The 19,963-nt window shown below is 35.4% G+C and overlaps 1 protein-coding gene across 9 annotated transcripts in view; it reads right to left on the bottom strand.

Moving 5' to 3' along the window:
• Positions 1–2,979: 2,979 nt before the first annotated feature.
• The window catches only part of FAM184A (family with sequence similarity 184 member A), a 77,223-nt gene continuing 60,239 nt past the window's right edge, over positions 2,980–19,963 (bottom strand). The window contains exons 10-18 of one of the 9 annotated variants that reach the window (XM_055713440.1): positions 19,038–19,250; positions 17,722–17,875; positions 17,176–17,303; positions 14,681–14,865; positions 14,046–14,192; positions 10,988–11,105; positions 10,173–10,277; positions 6,392–6,594; positions 2,984–4,672 (exon numbers count right to left, since the gene is read on the bottom strand). In XM_055713440.1, coding sequence (XP_055569415.1) covers positions 4,591–4,672; positions 6,392–6,594; positions 10,173–10,277; positions 10,988–11,105; positions 14,046–14,192; positions 14,681–14,865; positions 17,176–17,303; positions 17,722–17,875; positions 19,038–19,250 — 1,335 coding nt within the window. In that variant the 3' untranslated portion in view covers positions 2,984–4,590. Of the gene's footprint in view, positions 4,673–6,391; positions 6,595–10,172; positions 10,278–10,987; positions 11,106–14,045; positions 14,193–14,680; positions 14,866–17,175; positions 17,304–17,721; positions 17,876–19,037; positions 19,251–19,963 lie in introns of those variants that run through there. The other 8 variants (XM_055713444.1, XM_055713441.1, XM_055713442.1 and 5 more) reach the window with 8 other exon arrangements.

The following is a 19,963-nucleotide window of genomic DNA, read 5'->3' as shown; positions in this document are numbered from 1 at the left end:
GAGCCCAACGTTAAGTCCCATAACAAGTTCTATTATGAACTTGAGTTCAGTGGTCAGGCATGACGAAGAGGAAAAGTTCTCATTCAGCTTGACTGCCTGGTTTTGTTACATGATCCCAGTACTATCCACAGGTACTTCCAATTACTGTAGCGTATCTAAAGAAATGGATGCTTATTTATGTGACCAAAATACTCTGCAAAGTAAGTTAGCTTTATAACTGCAAGCTGATTTCTGTAATTCATTGCACATGGAAATGAGTCATATTTCCATTGAAAGATTTTGCCAGGGAATGTATACATAAGTAAAACTGATACGATGCCCAACATGCAAAAGTAGCTAAACAACAATATGACAAATTAGGGATTCGCCTTCATTACAGTAGAAGAAGGTTTAGTATTTGCCTATGACGAACAGTAACGGTACTGTATTGGACTGCATTGAACATGCCAGGAAAAAAGCACCACAGCACCTGTAAGGAAAGGAAGTTGTATCTTTCAAAGCTGATACATTTTTTGCAAACATTGCTGTAACAAAAAATAAATCCAAGTCAAGCTAGGGTTCCTCACACACAAATTTAGGCATCTGAGGCACTTAAACTTGTTGTTGCTCTACAGTTTTCATGCAATCGAGAGAGAAGTGGGCTGCTTCACCCTTGAAGGGGAGGTTGAAGATCGCTCTTTTCTTAAGTGATGTGACTCATTTCCCTTCTAAGGGACGTAAATAACAGCAAAGGAGGAAAACTAGGGGTTTAATTTTGTCAATTCAGAATTAGTGAAATTTACCTGTGGATAGCACTGGGACCATGTAACAAAATTCACATATAGCTTAAAATAAACCTTAAACAAGCAAGGGATTTCTCTGGCATCATGGTCAGGTCTGACTTCTAATATTATGAGTGAAGTTTCCTGATACTCATTACCAATTCCTTATGTCCTATAGTTTTTAAATAGAGTTCCAGAGTAAGACTAAAACTGGAAAAAAAGTGAATGGCCATTAGTCAAAAGGTAATATTGGGATTTTCTAGCTATGACTACTGGAATAGTGTATGTGTTAACAATTTACAGAAAAGAAAGGACCCCAGTTTTTTCCAGCTGCCACACCAGAAAGGCAAGTACTGCAACATCAGCTGTTGCTCAGAATCCCTCCAAGTTCAGTTACAGGAATGGAAGCATTTCCAACTCCCCAAGAGACTGCTGCTTTCAGTTTTGGAATGCAGCTCATCAAAGGAGGTCGTTTGTGGAGAGTTTTCTAATGTCAAGAAAGTTTAGGTCCAGAGACTACCTACATCAAGAGTGAAAAAATTATATTCTGCTTTAAGAATGAAAGCAAAGATTTTTGCAGCAATACATAAAACATTTAGGAAGAAAAGATGATAGTATAGCCTAAAACCAACAAAAACCCACACCCAAAATATTCTACATTCTTCAGTTTTAGCATACATATTCTTCGTCTTTAAAGTGATCAAAGATTACAAATCTAAGACATTTAATTCAAATGTGTACATGTTAAAGGGAGAACTACTCAAACCAGTTAGAAAATAAAGTTTTTTTCTTCAAAAATAACAGATCATTGGAAAAACAGAATTGAAAATTTATTTAGACTAAATTAGTATGTTAAAAATTCTATAATATTGACCCGTATAATTTATTGTCAGTACATCTCATAGGACGAATATTTTCCTTGGAGTCTCAGGTAAATAGAGTACACAGATGCTGAAGTAACTAAATAAAAATGCAGATGAGAGATGTCAATCTGATAAAGCTTTTTCTACATTGGCACCGATTGCAGCTTGGTTTTTACACATTTGGGGGTGGTTTCCCCCCAAAGTATACCTGCTGGGTACAACTCCTACTGCGGAGAAAGCGCCATGCAGTTCTGGGGACGCAGTTGTTCCTTGTGCTGTGAGATGGTATCAGATGGGTCAGCTAGAGCATGTTTCTGCTCACCTGGAAAATTCACTGGCATTCGAACTCTTCTCACAGAAGTAAATGGAGCAATCTAGACTGAAGGGCCGAATCTGGCCTTAAGACTGGTTATTATGATGACATACTGATGAGATGCAGGATTCTTCTGCATTTTGTCCCTGTTATCCAGTATAGCCTGTTACCTCCTCCTTCCATAGGAAAACATAGTAAGGATTGAAACATTACATTCTTTATTGTTTGCTCTTCGACCTTTTATTGTTCTTTCTGAATAAAACTAAAGGGTTGGGGGAATTAGTTACACTAAGTGCTGATAATGAGATCTAATGTGTCAAGAGTGCAGAGAGCCGTAAGATTTTTGTAGTTGTAAATTTGTAAATAATACTATGCAACTTCACGCTAATTCTGTACCTTCTCACTCAGAGTTGTCTGTTGAGCTAGGAAAGACTGCACATGTGTGAGCAGAGACGTTGCAGAACTCTTTGCACAACTGGACTCTAGCTTTTTCCAGAATAGCAGATACTGCAAAGATCAGGAACACAATGGCATTGTGATAATGCTAGTTTGTCTATTAATCCCAAATGCCAGATACTAACTTTTTTAAGGAATATGTCTTACAGAGTACTCAGTGCCATTTGGTAGAAAATAGTTTTTTTCCTAGTTTGTTCTGGTTGGTTTTGGGCTTTTTTTTGTATGGCTGTTTTTTGTTTTTAAGAGACTGATTTAGTAGTGGAATAGCTGTTCACTGTGGCAGACCTGGTAACCGAGTGCTTCTTAACTTCCTTCTCCCTTCTAAAAGACAAATGTCTACTAGCAAAAAACCAATGGACACACCTTTTACTGAAAAGGCAAAGTAAATGCAGATATTATGCTCTTTGGATTACTGTTTAGTTATTCCATATGTAAAAATGTACAACGGAAGCAGAGGATGGGAGAAAAAGGCTGAGCCCTTGCAAAGCATGCAAGAAAAAATACGCAACACTCACTTTAGAACATGATAACAAAATGAGCTAGTGTATTTTATTTTGGGTAACAGCCAAGAAATCTGACATTTTGCCCAATATGGCTTTCTTCTAAAATTAAAAAGTTGCATATACCTACAGTTGAGTCCACCAGCTACAGAAAATCTGCTGTGTACATCTTTAATCCATGGCAGCATCACAAGAATACAGCTTTCAGTGGAGTTTTCAAGCTGAATTATAAGATAGAAGTTTTAAAATGTTCATTTAGAAGATTTTGTATTGTTCATATGAAAACATACAAATTTTTCATTTATACATATGCTACATATAAAACTTGTAATTAGCAAGTATATTCATCTGGGTATTTACCTTTGTGCATATAGCGAAAAAAGGATGTAGTTAGGGCTTCAGATGAAATATTAAAGTTCAGGACCTTTGTATATGCTAACTAAAACCTTATTCAAATAACTCTTTAACATTTTTTTCCTGCTTTTAAAAGATAAGAGATTCAGCTTAAAAATACATTCATAAAACAAAGAGACAATTTTCTCCCTGAGACTACCGGTGTGAGTTACTTTGTGGTAATCTTTGAATGAAAAAATATAAAAAGGACAACAAGCTCTAGTTTTCTATATGCTGCAGCAAACTTCTCGAGCAACACTGGCATCAGAAAAGGTGTAGATGGAGAATTATGCTCACTGGCTGAAAAAACATTCTCAGGTATCGCTTTCAGAAGAAGAAAAAAATGTTAATGTAGACAAGGGAAGGTAATTAAGTTTTAATGAATGATCTGTATCTGTAGTATGTATAAATGGGAAAAAGTTGGGTGGTTGATGGTGTTTTTTTTCATTTCAGACATGAATTTTATCCAAAGCAGGACTATATGCTCAAAATGTAGATTATTGATTTATGTAGAGGTACTTGGTATAGTGTTCTAAATGTTTTGAACATTTGTTTTTGTTAATATTCATAAAAGAAATACATAACTTGTGGGAACAGTTTCTGCTTAAATCCCTTGATAAAATATTTGATTATAACTAGATGGCAAAGTCTCATGAGGAACAAGTAAGGAGTCAACCCCCCTCCCCAGTGAACAGCTCCTCATTTGTGGCTTTTTTCATCCTCTTGTCAAAAATCACTCTGCTCTGAAGGCTGGCAGCTACACCGGTTTTGATTGACTTCACCTTCTTCCTTTTAATTGTTAGAAAGAAAAGTTTTTAAACTACAAAGTAACATAAATAGAACTGGGATGCATTAAACATATCCTGGCCAAATTGGAGAGAAAGTGAAATATATATACTTTTTCTTTCTACAGTTTAAATTTTATTTATAGTAACCATGCAATTACGTTATTTTTGGAGGAGAAGCCTTATCTGAAATCAAAGAAAACACATTTATAGGAAAAAGGGGGAAAGCATTATGTTTGTTCTACCAAAATTTATTATGTAGTAATTACAAAGTTTAAAGATTCTTCCATTTTAAATAAAAATAATAATTATAATTACACACATTATATTAGTACCATGTCAAGTGATTCCAACAAATATAACATGAAATACAGTGCAGTTTCAAATCAGAGAGACAAATACTTTCTCATTCACAGTGTTTGACAAATTACAGGAAAGCTTGTTCACATGAGGGTTTACTTAAGGTCATGCTCCTATAAACAGTCCACATCACGCTGTGCCACAAAGACAAATCATCTCTCAGAACGTGAAGTATCGGGCAAACCATTCCTGGCGTTGTGGATCTGGTGAAGCCACTGGTGAAGCATCAGTCTGAGGAGGGCTAAATTCACAGAAAGAAAAAAAACACAACACAATTATCCCACAACTACACAAGAATGTGAGGAGGAAAAAAATTGCAGGGAATATTCAGTAAAGAACACACTGTTTTCTATGGACCAATTATTAGTGTAACTCAGGACATGATTTAATAGATTCCCTATAGAATCTGTGATCATCCACTCCATTGGAGAGCATCAGCAGCATGGACAAGTCAGTTCAGAAGCCACATTACAGGGTGGGCAAATAATATTTTGGAAAAGTTACTATAAAATTTCATAAACAGCTGTAGGTTTTCAGGAAGAATAAAAAGTTTTCTTGGAAAAGCGTGACTGTAGAAGGTCCTCTTTTAGCATCCTTTTCCTGTGGTAAAGTTAATTTTCAAAAATATGATGCCAGCATCATATTTGTAGACATGTGCTCACAAAGACTGGTTGGCAACTGAACAAAAATACACACTATTTTAATGACACCGATCACAAATATCACTTGCATTGTTGTTCATGCACACATTTTAAATATGCTAATATACTAGAAATAAAGAAACTGCTGCACTGCAAATAAGATTTGGTTCCCCCTTGAACACATAACATTCTCACAAAATGAGCAAGAGAGAATAATTTAAACTTATTTACACAATGAAGTCCCTTTATCAATTAAATTCAGTAATAAAATAATCCCTACTGTATTACCGCATAATACAGAGCACAAAACAATTTGGAATGGAAACTCCAGCATCACAGTTCATGAGTTCATGCACATGCGTGTTATAGGTATCTGAGCACACTCATGCACATCACATGCACAGGAAAAAAAAAAGCAAGATTACTTTTTTTAAAAAAGATTATTTTCTTGAAATAGATTGTTTTCCCTTATCTATTTTAGATTCTGTTATTTGTTTCCTTTTATAATTAGTAGTTGCTAGATACACGGTCTTTTGCATTAAGCTGAAAGAACGTAAACAACCAACTGTGGAACTGGTAATTATACATTGCTTTAAGTTGCCAACTTAGAAGTAAGAGATCAACACCTACTAAATACAGAGTACAGCAGCACTTCAGTGCATTTAATACGTAGGTGTAGAAAGCAAAAGATTAAAATCCTGCCTCTAAAATGCAATGGCATTGAAGTTATTCAATTCACTATATTATTTTGTGAAGTACTTGAGACTTCAGTGCTGGTTTTGATTACTGGAAGCTCAGCATTAAGGATCCAAGCATGCACATTTCCTGTTGCTGTAGTAAGGTTACTCCTATGAAACGATCTGATACAGGTGAGGAAAGGGGAAACACAAAACGTTCACGTAGCACAGAGAATAGTTTTCTTACATAAAAACCATTATCACATAATACTGAATAAAAGAAATTCTGTGCTAGTATCAATTCCTAAATGACAATCAGTAAATAACACAAACATTTTAAACAATTGTTCATATATGTAAACAATTGGAAGCACATGAATTCTGTTAAAGTATCTAAAGAGGTTTTGAAAGTTCAAGACACGAAGAAGTGAGAGAATACTTCACATTTCAACAAGGTCTACAATAAAAAGGAATACTATAAAGAGGTTACAAATATAATGTAAAAATTAAGAATGGCACAAGAGTACTTGTACCTGTGAAAGGTTCATAAAGCAAGTGGGATTCAGCTCAGTAGGAATGCAAAATTTTCCTGAGTTAAGAGAAAAAAAAAAAAAAAAAAAAGATTGGTGAGGCAGTGCTCACCTCAAAAACGTCTTGGGCTCTTTGGGTGGCACTGGCTGTGGTAGTGGTTTGCTGCTGTTGAACTCAATATCGTGGATGGGTGAGTTAGGAATGGGGTCCAGGCGGTTGGGATGTCCATTGCCCACCACTCCGCTAGATTCCAGAGCACTTAGATTGGGGACACTCACAAACCTGTTTGTGGATTTATCGTTCTTCTTCTTTTGCTGCATTAAAAATAACAAATGTAAGGAAGGCTTCTTGCACCAGGACAGATGAGGACATTTGCAAATTTAAAAGTTTTATTGATGGCTGGTTTGGGTGGGTTTTTTTGAAGGAGAGCAACTGGGACATTTTTTACTATTGTAGTTTTATTATTTGCTTTGACCAGACCTGAACACCACAAATTTTCACAGAAAAATCAAATTTCTGATCAAGATGATTATGTTAATAAGACTTAGTTCAATAATCAATGAGTATATTATGAGAACTCCCAATACAGCATTTTGCTCTGTTTAAGACATTGGAGGTAGGAAATTTTCCACAAAACTGTCATTTAGTCTGTTAAACCTTTCATGTTTGCTTAAATCTTTTTTTGATATCACTGAATGTCAAATGTAATTACAGCAAATTTCAATGATGAAAAAGTATCTCTCCAGTAGGTTTCACCCCCTCACCGAGGCACATTTTGGTAACTGGAACATGCAACCCAGAAAAGCAGCTACATTTCTTTTAAAGCAATTACAGCCTCATAGTTAGTAAGCATTATAGCAGTACTGCTAAGGATGAAAAGATTATTGTGTAGGAGTTCAGTTTCTTTCATAAGGAAAGGCCAAGCTTTAAATGCTAATACAGCTACTGTTTCTAGACACCAGAGGGCACAACGGAACATTTTTCTTAGATAATCTCTATACTCCTACTGATAGTATTTCAAGGCACTCAAAAGTACTGAATAATTTTATTTTTATATCAGTATTATGCTCTCCATAACACATAACACAAAGAAATCTGTACTTATTCTCTCTGCTTTCCTAGATACTTTAATGTAGAAGGATGCTTCAAATAATTTTACAGCTTTTAAAAAGTAGTTGTGAGCCAGGATGCCAATGTGTATTTTCTGATTTCTATCAAATATTCCATGTTCAAAATAAAACATTAATATCTTAAAAGCCTTATTTCAAAAAACAGGATTTTAAAATTTCTGGATTAATTTATTCCCGTGAATTATGTATTATTTGAATATATAATAAATACTTTGATTCAATTACACACATGCAACCCTAACAAAGCAGCTAGGAGAAAAACCCTTTAAGGTCTTGGGAACTACACAAATTTGAACTAAATAAGGTGAAAGACAAGTGGATTCTCATGTTGTTTCTATATATTTTCCCGCAGAATTCCACTTGAAACACAAGAGCTGCTCTATTCAAGGGTGGGCATGAGTTAAAACCGAGACAGACAAGAGTCCTGTTGTTTATTTGGACTCTTCTGTTTAGCTCCCTGCTAGCTTTGATTCCAGTGCCTGACCTCTCTAGGGTAGGGCGATGCAAATGCTACTAGTTGTAGCCCCACTGGTGGATGTGTTTGTCAAAATACAATCAAAACCCCTCAAAAATTTAACAGAAAACTATAATAGGAAAAAGTATCTTTTAAGCATCACAATGAAAGATCATTAGCAAAGGATTAAACTAAGGTTGTCCCATACACTTTACTACTTCTGTAGTAGCTGAAGAAGTAAGAAATAACATTAGGGTAGGAAAAATAGTTTGGTCAAAGTAATCAGCTGTATGTAAAATACCACTGCAAGGTAATAAACACTGTAATTAAAATGGTGTGTTAAACACCCTGTAGTTAAATCATAGTTTCATAGGTGGCTCATTTCTGGAAAATGTATATTATCCACATAAGTGCTTAGAAGAATACTACAATTTATATCTTCTTGTCTATAAAACAATCTATACTTCTGAAGCAGTCAAATCTGGAGAGACAAAATTTTGTGTATCGTTTCCATGAAATTCATGCAAAGTATTAAGAAACTTCAGATGTAACAATGTAATACTAAACAGATCCATTGCATAAATTACGAGAAGCTGTAATACATACTGCAATGGCTGTAATTTTGCATTAATATGCAAAGCCTCTAGTAACTCATAAATTCTGTCTTTTTATTACAAAAAAAAAAAAAAAAAAAAGGAGAATGAGATTTTCAGTTTCTTTACAATTCATTCTCCAATAACACTGTACGTGCTTTGACAAAATAAAGTAACATAGCCCACAACTCATGACATGAGAGATCAAAATGTTCTGGCATACAAGACAGTTTAAAAAGTCTAAACAGTTTTAAGTGATAGATGCATATTATAAAAATATATGAATTATCACTATGGAAATCTGATGTTGAAGGACTTTTCCCAAACATTTCAGATTTCACACGAAACACAAGCTATATACACTCGATGGTTACATTTCACATCTTTATAAACAAGTTGTTCAGACAAGCTTCCAAAATTTTCAAACAACTTTTGTCACATAAAACCCAAGCATTCAAATTGTGTCTGGCAGTCCCAGTATTGTCTCTACTGGGCCTGAACTAAGTTCTTTTATGCAGTTATGCATAACATTTAGGCATCTTTTATATGATAAGCTTGTGAGAGCTGCCTGGGCTCCTGAAAAACAGCAGAATGTTGACAATTTGTAGCAGAGTTTGTGCAGAAGTGGGAAATATGCTAATCTGATGTGGAACTACAGTAAGGTTTAGCTAAAAACACAGCCTGATCTCAAATAATGGAGCCAGACCTCCTCGTAAACAACGGAGCCTGAACCTTGATCACTGAAGCTCTCGGGCATCTGAGCTGCTCAGGTTGTGCCCCTTGGGTTACCCTTTGCTTCAGAACCTTCCTGAGTTCTGCCTCTACAGCTGGGACAAATCTCTTCCCTTTCCATGCAGATGAAATAACCTATGGCTTATCACAAGGAGGAAGCAAATGCCAGAGGACTCAGTCTTACACCTGAAGTGGTGAAAAGAAATGGAATTCAGGTACCCTACTGCAGTCTACTCATGTTCCTCGTGAAGAATGCTGCTTCCTTCTGAAGTGACAGGGAGGCTACTACGCCTGCTTGTACAGTAGCTGCTGTACACTGGCTGCTATTCAGCCAGATGGAGAGATCTGGAAAAGGCTGCTGCTGAAGTATTTTCACTCGTATAGGTGGTGACAATGACTTAGAAGGCCAGAGACTGACTTCTGCCTCCTGCTCCCCCAGTCTGTACCTGGTTTGTCACTCCACTTCTCCAGTATTACTGTCTGCCTCCATTCAGACTCATTCCATACCTTTCTCATACTCCTCCTCTTCCCCTTTTTACCCTTATTCCCTTCCTTGAGTGTCCCCTCTTCCTCTATCTTTCTAATGCTCTTCCATCCTGGGCACCACCTGAAAAACGAAATTACCTTTGCACTTTCCAAAATAACCAAGAAAAATTATGAAACTAAAACTGGTTACAGGTGTCACTGTTCCCTATCATGTGCTACAGTCCTGCCCTCTGTGGGAAGGAACTGTGTTTTATGTCATACATGTCTAGCAAACTACAGCAACAGTATCATACGGTGGATCTCTCAACAACACAAAGGAAACAAATGTACACAAAAATAAGCAGGGACAAATGGAAAACTATGTTTCTTGTTTCAAATGTGTCTTTTAAGAGTGATATATGTGTACATACAGACGCACACACACACACATTTCTTCTTTTTACTATATCCTAAGTTTAGATTTCCTTCACTTTAGCAATGAAGTCCATGGAACATACCTTCACCAATGGATTAATAACACCAACATTAGGGCTTGCATTAAACATTTTGTTGTAGTTAGTCTCCCTGTTAACTAGCTCCAGCTGATAGAACTTTTTGTCCTCCTAAAAAGAAGAACAAATAGAAACCTCTTTTTATGCATTTTCAATCAGTTAGTGGCCAAATCTGCCTATAAAATGATGTCAAATAAATTTATATTTAAGTTTTAAAAGAAACTGGTAAATTCTTAAAGTTGCATTTAATATTTAATGTTGTATATATTATTATATATAATACGTTAAATCATTTCTATTTATGCAGTTTTATTGCAGTTTTATGCTTCTGAGAGTGAGCGTAGCCCTAATGGATTATGCACTGGGAAAGACTCAGTATGGTTAACCTCTGATCTCTGATTAATTTGAATTTCCTCATTCCTTCTTGCTTCTGAATCAGGATCTAATCAAGACTAATCTGAGTCAGAGTATTGTGCTCTGAATTTGGGAAGCTCAGTGGATCAGGAAATTGGTCTTAGAAACCTTATAGAAGACATTGTGCCTTACACAGCTGGCTTATTCCAGGGCTGGAGAAAGGAGACATTTGATCAAGGTCATCATAAAATATTTTTTGTAATAATGCATTATGCTTGATTGTACAAAACTCTCTGTATCTAATTAGTTTTACTATTAGGAATCATTGGAACCACAGGAATAATGTGTTAAAGAATATGAATAACATGCTAGCAGGACTGGTTCTTTACATACACTTCAAACACTTTGAATTAGATTAACTTTTGTATCTGTCAAGATATTAAACCAAAAGAGCATAAAAGTCTTACAATCAGTTTCTTTATGAGTTGGTCCCGCTCTGCAATTAGGTCTTTCAGTTCTGAAATAAGTTGCAAGTCTTCTGGTCTTGATTCTCTGTTTTTATATTTTTCTTCCATTTCTTCTAAACTTTATAGGAAAGAAGAATATCCCCTTTAGCCTGATCCAGTATTAAGTGATGACTGAATAGTCACATATTTGATTAACACAAAAGAGAGCTCAGGGAGTAAAAATAGAAGATTACTTTCTTATCACCTTGAAGTGAATTATTTCTATGTTATTATTCAGCTTTAGCCAGTTAAAAAAAATTCAACAACAACCATAAGCTTTGCTCCAGTAAGTAATAATCTGGGCAAAATTCTAAAAACTTGACATCCTTCCTGTGCATGCAGTACTAGGTGTTTGAAAAAAGGCCTCTTGGAAGTCAGACTGAAAATAAGGCATTCAAAACCATAGCATGGACAAGGAGAATTACAGAAGACAGCTAAGATTGATTCTTACACAAAATACAGGGACTACATTGCATTATATTTACTATCAATGTTAAATTTTAAAAGTTGGCTGTTCACTTTCTTGATGAGCAAAACAGTATGATTTTTCTTTTTATAGATGACTACTCTGAATAAAGATGCATGCTTGTGATACTGGAGAAACTGGATAGACAGACAAGGCTGGCACCATCTTCCTCAGTTCAGGTGGAACATACTGGAACAAAGATATCCAAAACATTGAAGACTAATAGGTAACTAATTCCTCTCCACAAAAGCAACTTAGTACCATTAGAGGTGAAATAAAGGAATGAGCTGCAAAAGAAGAGCAATAACACTTGGATATTAGGTTATCTGATTAAGAGAAATGTAACAATTAATAAACTTTGAAAAAAAATAGGAGGAAATTTGAAATGCCTGGTGGGAAAGCATTAAAGGAGAGAAGTGAAATAAGCCAACTGAGGCAAGAATTATACAAGGAACTGCATAAATAGCCTTGTTTCTTCTTAAATAATAAGTTTTGAAGACAGAGCTCTTTCAAATAACTGTCTCTTTGCAACATAAATATAATGCTCACGATATTAAATGTTGTTCCAAAGGAAACTACTACTACTACTTGTCTCACATATTTAGCCCTCGTGTAGGTTCGTGAATGGAGTTTCAGAACAGATTCAGGAAATTTAATAAATGTAATGAAAAAAAGAAATGAAAAAAAAACCCCAAACCCAAATGAACCCTGAGAAAAATCTATGGATTTAAGGTGTCTAAGTCAGCTCAAACTTAATTCCACAAGACACCTGGAAGTAGACAAAAGTTCTCACTTTAGGTAACTATTTTTCCTTGAGAAGCAGCTGTGGGATTTTTACTTTGAGTTGCATCTGAAAAAACAGTTCATATTAAATTATATTTATAACCTTCAAATAACCTGTGCCTGATCTGAGATTATATAATGTATTTACATAAAACATGAACATGAACAACACGACTGTTTTTATTTGCAGAAAAGGCCTTTGACTCAGCAGAACAGAAATATGCTCAGATGGCTTAATTTTTGTGTATACATTTTATGCTGGGTTAAGCTATTGTATACAGATCCCCAGAGTACAGTACATAATTACGCACAGCTGTCATTTTATTTTCAGATATTTCAGAGAACTGTTTTTTTTTCTATTTCAAAGAGATAATATATAATTTAAAGACTCTAGTTGTAGAGCCTAATTAATGATATCCACTCTCAATTACTGTAAGATAGATTCTCCATTTCATAAATGTTCACAAGGCCATGCTTTAGGTGAGGCTGAACCTGAAAACAGCTACTTAAGAAATAGCTGCATAAACCTCTTTGGTTTGTTTCATTATTATTATTTTTTTACATAGTTCCCTCTTTTGACAGCTCCTTGCTTCTGTGTAAGCAGAGATGGGTAACGCATGGAAAGCCAGGTCGGGGCACCCTGGGCAATGCGTGCTCTCTTTAGGCCAGTGGCTGCTTCCTCACAGCTCTAAGTTGAACAAGAACCAGGAGCAGAGAACCAACTAAATTCAGAAAAATTCGGGACACTGAAAAACAAACAACTGCATGGGAGAAAAAGTTTGGGTAGACAGGTTCAAAACCTATTTCTGGTGGCTGCTCATAGGCATGTTTCTCGTACAAGATAAATGCAGTACAGAGGAGGTAGTTTACACCTGATTTAATGAATGGCCAAGAGTGTGCATGTAGACAATTACAAGGGAGTGAGAATTAGAATTTTATACCCATCTTACCTGAAGACAATTTCTGAGTGCTTATTATCAAGGAAGAATTAGATGCATTTGGGCTTTATCATCCATTTTTAATTGATATTTGCTTTAAAAAGTTTTCTATCATATAGATAGAACCAATTATTTTCTGTGCTGCAAAACCAAATCCCTCAGGGACAACTTTGTGTCAGGAAGTCCTCAATGTGCTATGAAATCTCAGCCAGAAACCCTGACCAAATGGGTTACATCACACACAGAGATAGAGAATGATGTGGAAGATGGGAAAACACTGGCTAGATAGATGACACTGCTACACCACTTCTGCCCAGGGGTGGTCTAACCCCAGGTGGCATTTTGACTCAGAGAGACTCTAAGTATTCTGTTATCATAATGCTCATATAACCCATTTCAGACACTAATCTTCCTTATGTTAGCAAACGTGAAATTGTTTGTGTTGCTCATGTGCTATAATCGGACTTCTTAACAGCAAATATTGTACCATTTATAAACTTGTTGAAGAACCTGTTGTGTTCTCAGGAAAGATGTAGTAAACTTTGAAAAAAACCATTGGAAATAGTTTTCTCTAATTTTCTAAGAACTGCACAGATTTAATCTTTCCTAATTGAAATTTTTCCATCTCAAATCCCTAACAATTTATTTCACTATATTCCCCTAAAGCTTACAGAACTGTGTTGCCTAAAGAATGCAAGATTAGGCCCCATACGTGATAGAGGTTTCTGTACATCTGCATGTCTGCAATATCTGCAGCAACTTATGGACACCAGAATAAACTATTCACTCAAACGCAGCTACATACAATTTTTTTTAATGCAACAAAACTTACGAAATTTGTAAAGCTGAATTAATTTCCTTGAGCAGCTCTTGGGTCTTATTAAAATCTGCCAGCATGCTTTGTTTCTCTCTGATGTGATCTGCTGTCAAGACATCCAGCTCTTTTTCATGTTTCTTGCTTAAATCTTGCTCATGCATCCTGTTTAATTTATTTTTTGTTAAAAAAAAGAGTTATTCTAAAATCAGACTCATTTGTTCGTCATGATTTTCTGCCATGCTTCTATAGGCTTTTACACAACATCAGACAACACAGAAGGAATTACTAATTCATCAAAACCCACTGTCCTCCAATCTTCTAGCTTATTTCAGGGAAAATCGATCTCCTTTAATGCTTTGTAAAATAAAAAAAACACATAATGAATTAAAAAAACCCAACAAACAAAAACCAACACTTGAGTGGACTGTTACTAAAATATGCCAAAATGTATTTCTGAAATGCAGCTTAACTATATGGTAATATTCACTAACTTTACTAGTAACGGTCATAGCTTTTTCTAAAGATGACTACATGATATATAACATCACTTGATTAAGAGGATAAATTAAAAGCTACAAATGGTAAAATTTCTTATGTAAACCAATAAGTGAAACAATCCACATTTGAGCTTAGAGTGGAAAAATTCATACCTGATCTGTTGGTTGGATTCACTGCGTATCCTAAGAACTTCTTTCCCTTTAAACTCTAATTCCTTGGTCAATGCACTTATATTTTCATGAAGATGCAGAATCTCTTTGTCCAGTTCAGCTATATGATGGTCTCGGTGTCTCAGTTCATCTTGCAGATCTGATATTCGGCATAAAAATTCTTTCTCCTATAATATAAGTAGCAACACCAAAAAATATTTAAAACAGACTTGTATCTCAGAAGCACAATACTTGCTTTTGAAAGATAACAGCTAAGCAGATTTTTCCATTCAATAGATAATATTTTCAGGTTTTGATACTGAAAAATTATAATTAAAACTGAGGGGTTTTTGCTGTATACAAGTAAAGAAGGGTTTTTTTGCTGTATACAAGTAAAGAAGAAATCAAAACTATATAACAAACAATTTCCATTTGTGAGAAAAAATTAAAAAAAAAAGAAAACTTAAAGTTTGTGTAGCTCATCATATTTTCCTTTTGCCCACACATACAACAACAACCCAGACACTGCTAAGAACCAGGAGCTGGGTATTTAGCACTTTCTACCTCTTTAACATATGATATAGAGAAACATTTTCCCCTTTATAACCCCACACAACTGGAAAAAATTGCTCAAGTTGTATGCCCTGCACCAATGAACACCGTGATTCAGAAGTCTTTCTACCTTACATTTATAGAAGGGTCGTAAATATCTCACAGCAGAACACATGCTAAATAGTTTATATAATATTTATATTGTGTCCAGTAAATCAGTAGAAGTCATCCTTTTTACGTAAGAAATTCCAATGAAATTAACATCTGGGAAACTCATCTGGAACCCATCCCAATGGTTTTGATAATGATTCTCCTCAGTTTAGAAGATGTCTGTAATAAAATCAACCTTTTTCAGAGTTTTCCATTTCTATCTATTCCACTTCTTACAGTTTCACAATAATTAATGAGCCTACAGTTTGCACAGCTAGAAAATCAGCAGATATTTCTAAGTAGTTTTATGTATAATTGTGTTTTGTTTCTTCATGCATCCAGAAAATACAAATATATCCTGTATGCAAAATTTTATAGGGCACCTTTAAGAATACTTTTAAAAATTATTATCTGCCTCTCTATAGAAAGACTATATCAAAGTTGCAAGAAAAAGTAGTGGAAAATTTAGACCCAGATATTTAAGTATTTCAAAAAGTAACAAATATAATCATCCTGCTCAGAACTCTCTGCATCTAGTTTCAGCCCTAATCCTTTGAACTGATGAGCATTCTCATCACACAGGGAAACACAATTAATTGCTTTGCCTTCAGTGCAATTAAGGTTTGTGCTTAGATCATTACACTGGGGCCAAAAGTACATGGCATTTGGGTGGATCAAACACTTGCTCTTGTAATTTAAAGGGGTTTTTTCTGACATCTTTAGGTGTCTCACTCTAGGCTTAACACAGGACTGAAACGATATCCTCCTAAATCCTGCTTTCATTCACTGCTGACAGCACCACATTCTTGCCTCTAGTGCTCAGACTTTTAAACCAGCAAGGAACAGAAAAATAAGGGCTCATCTTTGACTTTCTCTGTTTTTGTGTAAAGGCTATATGCAACTAAACCTTTTTCCTCTGTTGATACATTTCTAAAACCACCCCATATCCTTGGTGCTGGACTATCGGTATATCAATCCTGAAAAGCCTACTGTATAGGTGAATAAGGAAGCAATTGTCTGGTCATCTTATTTCCAGGAATCTGGCTTCCCTTCAGTAGAGATTAAGCTTTGAATTTTTCATTACTACTGAAAAAACCTGATTTGGTATAAAGTGAAAAATGAAAGCTAAAAGTGAACGGATCAGTTTGCTGCTGAAAGCAAAGGTAGTCCATACTGGCTTTGGGATTTGGGGGGATTGTTTATATTGGTTTTGGTTGGGTTTGTTTGTTTGTTTGTTTTGGGGTTTTTTTGTTTTGTTTTGTTTGGGTGCAATTTTTAAGAAATAGTTGCAAGCTGTTATGTCATCTTCTTTGATTTCTTTAGATGCTAATTTATTTTTTCTTATTTGGCTCCTGGAATAAAAAGATATGAAGCTACCTCTCAAGTTTGAAGCAATCATTTGGTTTTAAGCAACCATGTCTTAGCCATATGACTTAGGCTTCAGCCAGAAACAGCTTTTTCCTTGTTAAGTCCTGCTGGCAGCTGAGGACCAGTAGAATTTTGAGAGAACTGGCACTTTCCTGCCATGGCAAGCCAGCGTGCTCCCAGATAGCTACACAATTCTGAGCAGAAACTGCCTTGATACGGGAGACTTTACTAGGCTGCAAACCAAGTTTATTGACAGAAGAAAAAGCTGAGCAAGGAAGTCTAGGTAAACTGGTAGGGATGCACTGTCTGCTAGTGCTGGCTGACTCTGGAGGATTACATGTTTGTGCCCAACAGTTCTTGCCCCCAACTAAGAGAAAATGAATACTAATTATGCAATTTTACCGTCAGTTGCCAACAATGCCTCCTACCTGTCGCCTGCCGACTTCTATGCTTCTTTCAAGCTCCATTTTGGCAGCTACCAGTTCTTGTTGATGGTTGTGCCTTAGCTGGTCAATTGCTGCTGCATGTTGATGATTTAACTCCGAGCGCAAGGAAGCTAGTTACCATGAACAAAAAGAAAAGTTAATTTTGCAAATGTTCACGTTAATTAATGGTAACAGTCCAGTTCCTGTCAGGTATTGCTGCTGACCCAACACACACTATTTACATCAGCTAAGCAACTGTCCTGTCATTCTATTCCTGTTACTTTCTAAAACATTCTCCATCATGAACCTTAGTTGCTTACTACTTCCAAAAAAACCTGAAGAGTAAGATTTTTCAAAAGTGAAGAGTTTGGGCTTACCTGTTAACATTTATACAGCTTTTAAGAGGAACAATTAGGTCAACTCTGTGACTCTGAGATACACTACACTGTTTTAATGCACAGACACATGTACATGCATCTATATGCATGTATATTAGCAGAAATAGAAATAATGTTTTTGGACCCACTTGCAAATTTGAAAATAGCATACCTAACATAGCTTTTCCTTCATCCTCCAGCTCGAATCGCAGAGTCTGAAGTTCCTGTTCCATCTCCAATTTGAAACCTTCCATGGCTTGTTTATGTGTTTCTTTCAGCGCCTGAAGTTCTTCAGAGTGCTTCTGTTGTAAACGTTCTTCTAATTCCTATGAAATTAAAATTGTCAAAATTTATTCTACATCACAGCAGGGAATTTATAAAATGTTAAATAATAAAAACCTGGCAACAAAAAGCAGGCATTGGCATACTCTAGAGATCATTAACAATGCACTAATATTGCGCTTTTTTTTTTTCCCCATGGTGTTATCCTACTGCTATATTTTTTCTTTTCAGTGGCTGATGGCTATCAAGATTACCTGTACACAAAAACCCTGTTCTGCTCACAGTTTGAAAAGTTAAAAAAACCCAAACATCTATGGATGTATTTACCATAGCAAGCAATGTAATAAGGTGTAGATCCATAGATGGGTCTAGCATGCACACAATACACATTTGGGATTTTTTGCTCCCCATTGACACTCATGTTTATTCCCTATTGAGGTGTATGAAGCATAAAGTTCCTGTTGCACATCTAGTTTAATTTTGAAGAAAAGGAATCCACCTTGTGCGCTCCAAGACCAGTCTATGATGTGAACCAAAGTACATTAAGTGGGGACAAAGGGAAAATTGATTGCAAAGTACACTCTAGGTCTGAACTTCAAAAAAAAATTAAGACACACACTCTATTAACTACCATGCACTTCAAAAATTTCAATTTTAGAGCTGGTTTAGTCAAGGTTTTTAAAAAAATATCGAGTGTCACATTGCTCTGGACATGAAAATTATCTTGCAAGTTACAGAACATAGTTTATAAAACTTTTAACACAATAAAAATATAAAATACTTTACAAAAGGAGTCCATTGACAGGAAATATCAGAAAACACATGCAAAATTAGGTTAACTATAATGGGAAATACAGAGAAACTTATTCCAAATCAAAACTATCCATAATGTTATGGATAACAATGTCAAACTACTGTAAGGAAACACATGTGTTGATAATTTTACATAAATGTACACCTATATGTAGGCATATACTGGTAGAGTATAAAGCAAGACATGAAACAACACCAGTATTGGAGATTATTTCCAATGTGTCTTGATCAGATTTAACTGGATAAAAATGTTACTGTAAGCCACCAGCTAGAAAGGAAATTTAGTAGTTATGCAGATACTGTTTTTTTACTGATTCCAACTGGCTAAAAATGGCAACTTTCTCTAAATATTTTGGAATAACAACATGAATATTCTATTCAATATGAACATGCCTTTTGTTCTTGCTCTTTTGTTTCTTCCATGTTTTGAAAGGCAAGGATATGGGCTTCCTGAAGTGACTTATGCCTTTGCTGATGCTCCTCTTCTAATTCCTGGATCTCCTGAGTCAGCCTCTGACGCTCCTGACTGAACTGGGCTTGTAGCTGTTGCAAAGAGCTCTGTGACTGGGAAAGCTGCATCTCCAGATTCTGCTTCAGTAAAGAGATCTAACCCACAACAGAAGAGCAAATATCCATTAGTCATTAATAATAACATGAGCTCTGAAAAAAAACATTCAAATGAAGAAAACACTTGAAATTTTAAAGCCAGAACATCGACTAAAAGACAGACAAGCAATGTCATCCATCTGCTGAATTTGCTGTTAATATTATATCTCAGAGATATAATAATTACATTTTAATAGTTGTATCATGGTTATCACATCTGACAGTTCACACTGCAGCACTACCTGTAACACAATATTTAATGGCCAAATAATCAAAATGTATTTCTAGGTTTTGTATAAAGATCAATGAAAATGACACTATCAAGGTCTGAAATCAAACACTTGATTGTTAAATAAACTCTTATTCAGGGGAACGTCATGTTAATTCTGTAAGGAAAAACCTGCAGTCGACAGGGGAGGACAGCCCGTGACATCCAGATTGATGGATTTTTGTATCTTTCGATATGATATTATCCTATCTCACCAGTAGTTTTCTCAGTTACAAAATAATGGTAGCATATCACTCTATATCAGAAATAAAATGTTACACTTGATGGATTCCCCCTGTACACTTTTTTTTTTGTTAGCTCAGTAGTACTATGAGGGTGATTTTTCTGCTAGTTTACAAGATCTAAGATCTACGCAATGAGTCAGAAATACTCATCTTTTAATAAAAAAAATTTGATTTTATAAATGATGCTCTTCACCCAACAA

Source organism: Falco cherrug, chromosome 6, assembly GCF_023634085.1.
Source record: "Falco cherrug isolate bFalChe1 chromosome 6, bFalChe1.pri, whole genome shotgun sequence".
NCBI classification, from domain to species: domain Eukaryota; kingdom Metazoa; phylum Chordata; class Aves; order Falconiformes; family Falconidae; genus Falco; species Falco cherrug.
The sequence above is the reverse complement of the archived record's forward strand: the minus strand, read 5'-3'. Positions and strand labels throughout refer to the sequence as shown.